Here is a 9,135-nt window from a genome sequence, read left to right on the forward strand (position 1 = left end):
AAGTCTGGGACTCCCTGTTTAGACTGAGCCCCAGAGACCCAGGCCAGGATAAGAGAAAGAACAGGGTAAACAAGGACTAAACCAGGACTAAATCAGGACTAAACCAGGACTAAACCAGGACTAAACCAAGACTAAACCAGGACTAGACCAGGACTAGACCAGGACTAGACCAGGACTAAACCAAGACTGAACCAGGACTAAACCAGGACTAAACCAGGACTAGACCAGGACTAAACCAGGACTAAACCAGGACTGAACCAGGACTAAACCAAGACTAAACCAGGACTAGACCAGGACTAAACCAGGACTAGACCAGGACTAAACCAGGACTAAACCAAGACTAAACCAGGACTAGACCAGGACTAAACCAGGACTAGACCAGGACTAAACCAGGACTAAACCAAGACTAAACCAGGACTAGACCAGGACTAAACCAGGACTAGACCAGGACTAAACCAGGACTAAACCAAGACTGAACCAGGACTAGACCAGGACTAAACCAAGACTGAACCAGGACTAAACCAGGACTAGACCAGGACTAAACCAGGACTAGACCAGGACTAAACCAGGACTAGACCAGGTCTAAAACCAGGACTAAACCAGGACTAGACCAGGTCTAAAACCAGGACTAGACCAGGACTAGACCAGGTCTAAACCAGGACTAAACCAGGTCTAAACCAGGTCTAAACCAGGACTAGACCAGGACTAGACCAGGTCTAAACCAAGACTAAACCAGGACTAGACCAGGACTAAACCAGGACTAAACCAAGACTAAACCAGGACTAGACCAGGACTAGACCAGGTCTAAACCAAGACTAAACCAGGACTAAACCAGGACTAGACCAGGACTAAACCAGGACTAAACCAAGACTAAACCAGGACTAGACCAGGACTAGACCAGGACTAGACCAGGACTAGACCAGGACTAAACCAGGACTAGACCAAGACTGAACCAGGACTAAACCAGGACTAGACCAGGTCTAAACCAGGACTAGACCAGGTCTAAACCAGGACTAAACCAGGACTAGACCAGGACTGAACCAGGACTAAACCAGGACTAGACCAAGACTAAACCAGGACTAGACCAGGACTAAACCAGGACTAAATCAGAACTAAACCAGGACTAGACCAAGACTAGACCAGGACTAAACCAGGACTAAATCAGAACTAAATCAGGACTAAACCAGGACTAGACCAGGACTAAACCAAGACTAAACCAGGACTAGACCAGTACTAGACCAGGACTAAACCAGGACTAGACCAGGTCTAAAACCAGGACTAAACCAGGTCTAAAACCAGGACTAGACCAGGACTAAACCAGGACTAGACCAGGACTAAACCAAGACTGAACCAGGACTAAACCAGGACTAGACCAGGACTAGACCAGGTCTAAACCAGGACTAGACCAGGTCTAAACCAAGACTAGACCAGGTCTAAAACCAGGACTAGACCAGGACTAGACCAGGACTAAACCAGGACTAAACCAGGACTAGACCAAGACTAAACCAGGTCTAAAACCAGGACTAGACCAGGACTAAACCAGGTCTAAACCAGGTCTAAACCAGGACTAAACCAGGTCTAAACCAGGACTAAACCAGGTCTAAACCAGGACTAAACCAGGACTAAACCAGGTCTAAACCAGGACTCAGGTTGGTCTCTGTAATTCACACTTTCTTCTTTGACTTTGTTTATTTCTTTATTTCCAGCGTTTTAGTTTCACACATTTGTCATTTCAGCCAAAGCTTCTGATTGGTTAAATCCTGATGAGTCACTTCCTGTCGCTGTGGGGACCTCATTTCCCACGATGCCTTGCCCATTCATTAAGTCCATTTTCACAGCCAATCAGATCCCTCATTTAAGGTGCATCACTTCCTGGGGGCGGGACCTTTATGGAACAGGTAAATGGGGCGTGGGTTTCCTGTGGACAGACGAGACAGGTCAGGGACTAAACCAGGACTAAACCAGGTCTAAACCAGGTCTAAACCAGGTCTAAACCAAGTCTAAACCAGGACTAGACCAGGACTAGACCAGGACTAGACCAGGACTAAACCAGGACTAAACCAGGTCTAAACCAGGTCTAAACCAGGACTAGACCAGGACTAAACCAGGTCTAAACCAGGTCTAAACCAGGACTAGACCAGGACTAGACCAGGACTAGACCAGGACTAAACCAGGTCTAAACCAGGTCTAAACCAGGACTAAACCAGGACTAAACCAGGACTAAACCAGGTCTAAACCAGGACTAAACCAGGACTAGACCAGGACTAGACCAGGACTAAACCAGGTCTAAACCAGGTCTAAACCAGGACTAAACCAGGACTAGACCAGGACTAAACCAGGTCTAAACCAGGTCTAAACCAGGTCTAAACCAGGACTAGACCAGGACTAGACCAGGACTAAACCAGGTCTAAACCAGGACTAAACCAGGACTAAACCAGGACTAAACCAGGACTAGACCAGGACTAAACCAGGTCTAAACCAGGTCTAAACCAGGACTAAACCAGGACTAAACCAGGGCCAAACCAGGTCTAAACCAGGACTAAACCAGGTCTAAACCAGGTCTAAACCAGGTCTAAACCAGGACTAAACCAGGACTAAACCAGGACTAGACCAGAACTAAACCAGAACTAAACCAGGTCTAAACCAGGTCTAAAACCAGGACTAGACCAGGACTAAACCAGGACTAAACCAGGACTAGACCAGATCTAAACCAGAACTAAACCAGGTCTAAACCAGGTCTAAACGCAGCACAGACCTGGACGTGTGAGCAGACGGTATGAGCTGAAGCCGATCGTCGCTGTCAGAAAAGACGTGAATTTCTCTGGACGAAGTCCAAGAGTTTTAAAGTTCCTCAAGGTAGTCTCCTAGGAAACGAGGAGAGAGGAGACGAGGAGAGAGGAGACGAGGAGGGAGGAGGAGAAAGGTGGGTTAGATTCAGATGACATCATCACATGAACATTGAGACATTTTGTCATAAATCTCTGAGCTATGACATCATCACATCAGGTCTAAACCCGGTCTAAACCCGGTCTAAACCCGGTCTAAACCCGGTCTAAACCCGGTCTAAACCCGGTCTAAACCCGGTCTAAACCCGGTCTTACCGAGGCCCTCTTGCTGTGGCAGTAGCTGGTCCAGGGCTGCGTCTCTAGGAGGAATAATCCGCCCGGCGACAGGCTCTGATAGGCTCGTGTGAAGAGCCTGGCCAAGCCCTCGTCTCCGCCCTGCAGCTGTATCCATTTGGCCACACCCAGACACAGGATGACATCATACAGGCCCCGCCCAGGCCACGCTTCCCCACTGCACACGTAATCGCCCTGGAAATGATAAGCCACACCCATTAATTAATAACATCATCAGGCCTGACCTCATCATACTTCTATGGACAACACAGGGGTCAGGTCCCCCAGACTCTCAGGGGTCCCACAGAGACTCTCAGGGGTCTTTACCTGTGTGGGGTATTAAAGAGGAGGTATTTACTCCTGTGGGGTATTAAAGAGGAGGTATTTACTCCTGTGGGGTATTAAAGAGGAGGTATTTACTCCTGTGGGGTATTAAAGAGGAGGTATTTACTCCTGTGGGGTATTAAAGAGGAGGTATTTACTCCTGTGGGGTATTAAAGAGGAGGTATTTGGCCCACTCCACTGGACTGTGTGTGATCAGGACTTTGTTCTGAGTTCCACACGTTCCACTTGTTCCTCAGGATGCTCCAGGGCATCAGGTGTTTTTGAGGAGGTCCTCTGGGACCTCGTGGATATTTGACCAACTTGGTTCAGTCGTGGTTTTACAAAAAACAGAGTAAGTGAAACTCACCTGAAGAAAGGTGACGTTGTGAGGGAAGTCCAGAGGAGCAGGGTCCTCGGTCCGGTCCTCGGTCTGGATCATTGGGAGCAGAGGGGCACACAGTGGACCTCGAGTGACTCTAAACGACTGTGGGAACGACAGAGATGAGAGGATCCTCTGCAGCTCAGACAAGTCCTGGTCCAGACCCCGGTCCAGGTCCAGACCTCGGTCCTGGTCCAGACCTCGGTCCTGGTCCAGACCTCGGTCCTGGTCCAGACCCGGGTCCAGGTCGAGACCCGGGTCCAGGTCGAGACCCGGGTCCAGGTCCAGACCTCGGTCCTGGTCCAGACCCCGGTCCTGGTCCAGACCCCGGTCCTGGTCCAGACCTCGGTCCAGACCCGGGTCCTGGTTTAGCTCCTCGCTCCTTGTCCCCTTCCCTTGTCTCCTCGTCTCCTCTCTTCTCATCTCCTCCCTCCTCGTTTCTTTCCCTCGTCTCCTCGCCCGCTCCTCTTTAACCAGGTCATGTGACAGGAAGTGTCGAACGTTCTGATTGGCCGCGTGCACCAGGCGCGGGTCTAGCTCCACCCCCAGGATGTGGGCGGGGCTAAAGGAGCGCGCGATGAACAGAGTCACGTGACCGGGGCCACAGCCGACGTCGAGCGCCCGGCGGCCCCTGAACCAGCCGTCCTCCAGCAGGCCGAGACGCGCGTCGGCCCCGCCCACCACGCCGTCACCGTCGCCGTAGCAACCACAGAAACCGTAAAACTTACTACAGTTTCCAAACTGATACCGGCTCCGGTCCTTCGGCCGCAAACGCCGACCAGAGGGGCGGAGAGAGGCGCTGAAAGAGAGGGAGGGCATCTGAGGTAAAGACAGCATCTGACACACAGGGAGGGCATCTGACACACGGGGAGGGCATCTGACACACGGGGAGGGCATCTGACACACGGGGAGGGCATCTGACACACGGGGAGGGCATCTGACACACGGGGAGGGCATCTGAGGTAAACCCACCTGTCTGCTTTGGCCCCTCCCACCTGTGGCGTCTCAAAGCGGATTGGCTGAGCCTTGCTGGTTGCCGTGGTGACGCAGGAGGAGGTGGTGCGCCGCCGTCGGTTACCGCTCAGAGGGGGGTGGGTGTGTCTACGCTGAGGGGGCGGAGCCAAGTCGTCTCGACATGTGAGCGCCGTGTTCAGCTCACACCAGAGCGGAGACGAGTCTGAGAGATGACAAGTACTATTACTACTACTACTACTACTATTACTACTACTACTGCTACTGATATTAACACTGATACTACTACTATTACTACTACTACTACTAATACTACTGCTACTACTACTACTAGTAGCAGTAGTAGTAGCAGCAGTATTAGTAGTAGCAGTAGTAGTAGTAGCAGTAGTAGTAGTAGTAGTAGTAGTAGTAGTAGTAGTAGTAGTATCATCTCTGCCTCTTCACACTGTGCCCTGTGTGTGTACCTGCAGCAGTATTTGTAGTACCCGCTGCAGTATTCTCTGTAGTACTGGCTGTAGTACCGGCTGTAGTACTAGCAGTACTCTCTGAAGTACTGTGCCCGTGACGGTGTCTGTGTCTGCGCCTCCTCTGCTGCGCCCCCTTCAGGTTGAGCGGGTCGGTGATGTCACGCGGCACCACGATCTCCACCGTGTCACCGCCCCTCTGCGGCAGCGGCGAGCTCTGAGGAGTCTCCTGATTGGTCAGTCTGCAAGGGAGAGGCGGAGTCAAACACTCTGCCACTCAGGAGGAGACAGGAGGTGGAGAGAGGAGGAGGAGGGGGAGGAGAGAGGAGGAGAGGAGGAAGAGGAGAAGAGGAGAGGAGAGTTGGAAGAGAGAGGAGAAGAGGAGAGGAGGAGAGAGGAGGAGGAGGAGAGGAGGAGAGAGGAGGACAGAGGTAGCGTGTCCTGCTCGGTGCGTGTCCACACTCGTCCTCCAGGGGGCAGAGGTCACTGACCTGTTGACCTCGTCGTTCAGGAGAGAGTTCAGGTTCAGCGGGTCGAAGATGTTCCCGCCCAACAGGAAGTGGCTGGGCAGGACGGACTCCGATTGGCTCTCGCTGTTAGCACGGCGACGGCGTTTGGGAGGGGCCCTGAAGCCGCCCAGCGAGCAGCGCCGCTTCCCCATTGGCTGAGAGGAGACGGGGCGGGGCTTCGGCAGGGAAGGCTCCGATTGGACCAGAGCCGAGGGTTTGTCCAGTGACATCATCTTCCACCAATCACAGCTGAGGAGAGAGACCAATCAGAGGAGAGGACACGGAACAACGACCAATCAGAGCTCAGGGTCAGAGTACTGAGAGTACTGAAGTACTAAGAGTACTGAAGTACTGAGAGTACTGCAGTACTAAGAGTACTGAAGTACTGAGAGTACTGAAGTACTGAGAGTACTGAAGTACTGAGAGTACTGAAGTACTGAGAGTACTGCAGCCTTACGCAGAGCTAACGCTGTTAGCCTCAGAGGCTAAAGTACTGAGAGTACTGTACTGAGAGTACTGCAGTACTGAAAGTACTGAAGTACTCAAGAGTACTGAAGTACTGGGAGTACTGCAGTACTGAGGGTACTGAGAGTACTGCAGTACTGAGAGTACTGCAGTACTGAGAGTACTGCAGTACTGAGAGTACTGCAGTACTGAGAGTACTGAAGTACTGAGAGTACTGCAGTACTGAGGGTACTGAGAGTACTGCAGTACTGCGGGTACTGAGAGTACAGAGAGTACTGAGAGTACTGCAGTACTGAGTCCACTACACTCCTGAGAGTACTGCAGTACTTCTTCAGCAGTAGTACTGTGTCCCTCTCATACTCACTCTGGTGTTTGTAGAAGTTTGTTGTTGTTGTTTGTTTAGATCCGTGACCGAGCGCGTGCGTGGTCCAGTCGCGTGAGCACGCCTCTGTACGTGTGTCGTCATCAGCGCCTTACGCAGAGCTAACGCTGTTAGCCTCAGAGGCTAACCCCAAAACTAAAGCCTCAGAGCAGCGGGAGCGCGCCCGGTACCGGCAGTGCGCGAGCACACGAGCGCGTGTCAGACCTCCGGTGCAGGCGCGTGCGTGTGTCAGAGTGCACGCGGGTTCTGTTCGGTAAAAATCCTCCAGAACCGCGCGGAGTTTAGTCCCGAGAACCGAGACCACGGCCCTGCTGCGCCTTATCTGCGCTGCGTGATGGACAGGGCCCAGGGCCAATCAGAGAGCAGGGGCAGGGCTGAGGGCCAATCAGAACGCAGGGGCAGGACTGAGGGCCAATCAGAGCGCAGGGATTGGTCAGAGCAGGCTGAAAGGCGGGAGCACAGCGGGGATTAAGCTGCGCATGCGCCAAAACTGCATCGACAACAACCCAAAGTCTCAACAAACAAATAAATAAGCAAACAAACAAATAAACAAACAAATAAATAAATAAATAAACAAATGAGAGAGTCATGTGACATTCATTCTGGTTTCTGATTGGATAATTCTCTTGAACCAAGACATTAAATAATAACATAAATAAATGACGTCACGTCCAGTCTTTTTCATTATGAATAAATGAGTCAGAATAATTCAAGTTCAGCTGGTGTCTGGGGTCACACAGAGGTCAGGTTCAGCTGGTGTCTGGGGTCACACAGAGGTCAAGTTCAGCTGGTGTCTGGGGTCACACAGAGGTCAAGTTCAGCTGGTGTCTGGGGTCACACAGAGGTCAGGTTCAGCTGGTGTCTGGGGTCACACAGAGGTCAGGTTCAGCTGGTGTCTGGGGTCACACAGAGGTCAAGTTCAGCTGGTGTCTGGGGTCACACAGAGGTCAGGTTCAGCTGGTGTCTGGGGTCACACAGAGGTCAAGTTCAGCTGGTGTCTGGGGTCACACAGAGGTGAACATGTGGGAGGGCATCTGACACAGCACAACATGTGCAGATTAACTACAGACCTGTAGATCTCAGTCTAACACAGGAAGATGGGAGGGCATCTGACACAGGGACAGGACGGGAGGGCATCTGACACAGGGACAGGAGGACGGGAGGGCATCTGACACAGGGACAGGAGGACGGGAGGGCATCTGACACAGGGACAGGAGGGGAGGGCATCTGACACAGGGACAGGAGGGGAGGGCATCTGACACAGGGACAGGAGGACGGGAGGGCATCTGACACAGGGACAGGAGGACGGGAGGGCATCTGACACAGGGACAGGAGGACGGGAGGGCATCTGACACAGGGACAGGACGGGAGGGCATCTGACACAGGGCTGTGTGTGGTTCAGACTACATCCCCCACACTGCCTGTCTGTGTGGACTCCATTTCCCATGGTGCTTTGCAGTTAAATCCCTAAAGAGGATTTGTTTGATGAGTCGTCGACATGCCCCTGAAACGAGAAGGTAACACAACATTTACTCTGACTAACCCAGAACTGAACCAGGACTAAACCAGGACTAGACCAGGACTAGACCAGGACTAAACCAGGACTAGACCAGGACTAAACTAGGACTAGACCAGGACTAAACTAGGACTAAACTAGGACTAAACCAGGACTAAAGCAGGACTAAAAAAGGAATCCTGGTTTAGTCCTGATAAAGTCCTGGTTTAGTCCTGGTTTAGTCCTGTTTCAGTCGTGGTTCAGTCCTGGTTTAGTCCTGGTTTAGTCCTGGTCTAGTCCTGGTTTAGTCCTGGTTTAGTCCCGGTCTAGTCCTGGTTTAGTCCTGGTTCAGTCCTGGTTTAGTCCCGGTCTAGTCCTGGCTTAGTCCTGGTTTAGTCCCGGTCTAGTCCAAGTTCAGTCCTGGTTCAGTCCTGGTTCAGTCCCGGTTTAGTCCTGGTTTAGTCCTGGTTTAGTCCTGGTCTGGTTCTTCACATGTCTCTCTTGCTCAGACACGGAGAAGGCTCTGATGGAGGCGGCGGCACAAAATGAAGAGGTCAAAGGTCGCGCAGAGAAACTTCTCAATGTTTTTCAGAGTGACCTCTTCCAGGCTCTGCTCGGTAAGTCCTGGTTTAGTCCCGGTTTAGTCCTGGTTTAGTCCTGGTTCCTGACCGGGTCTCTCTCTGCAGATATCCAGGAGTTTTATGAGCTGACCGTCAACGAGAACCAGACGAACCCTGACGAGACAGACCAAGTAAGACCCTGTCCCCGTTTAGTCCTGGTTTAGTCCTGGTTTAGACCTGGCTTAGTCCTGGTTTAGTCCTGGTTTAGTCCTGGTTTAGTCCCGGTTTAGTCCTGGTTTAGTCCTGGTTTAGTCCTGGTTTAGTCCCGGTTTAGTTCTGGTTTAGACCTGGTTTAGTCCTGGTTTAGTCCTGGTTTAGTCCCGGTTTAGTTCTGGTTTAGACCTGGTTTACACGACCCACAGCCACAAGGTTTCAGGTTTGATTCCCAGACCCTCAGAGATGACGG

The 9,135-nt window shown here is 51.9% G+C and overlaps 1 protein-coding gene across 2 annotated transcripts; it reads right to left on the reverse strand.

Moving 5' to 3' along the window:
• Positions 1–1,683: 1,683 nt before the first annotated feature.
• On the reverse strand, positions 1,684–6,935 carry mepceb (methylphosphate capping enzyme b). 2 transcript variants are annotated; one of them, XM_055229127.1, is made up of 9 exons: positions 6,597–6,935; positions 5,750–6,016; positions 5,259–5,500; positions 4,795–4,999; positions 4,167–4,621; positions 3,811–4,022; positions 3,102–3,314; positions 2,756–2,864; positions 1,684–1,918 (listed from the first exon to the last, which is right to left on the reverse strand). In XM_055229127.1, exons 2-9 carry the CDS (start codon positions 5,998–6,000, stop codon positions 1,866–1,868), a joined length of 1,740 nt encoding a protein of 579 aa, XP_055085102.1. In that variant the 5' UTR covers positions 6,001–6,016; positions 6,597–6,935; the 3' UTR covers positions 1,684–1,865. The 2 variants fall into 2 exon arrangements, with proteins under 2 accessions (XP_055085102.1, XP_055085101.1); XM_055229126.1 differs by having other exon boundaries at positions 3,811–4,004; positions 4,041–4,621.
• Between the last annotated feature and the right edge of the window lie 2,200 nt (positions 6,936–9,135).

Source organism: Periophthalmus magnuspinnatus, chromosome 18, assembly GCF_009829125.3.
Source record: "Periophthalmus magnuspinnatus isolate fPerMag1 chromosome 18, fPerMag1.2.pri, whole genome shotgun sequence".
Taxonomy (NCBI): Eukaryota; Metazoa; Chordata; class Actinopteri; order Gobiiformes; family Gobiidae; genus Periophthalmus; species Periophthalmus magnuspinnatus.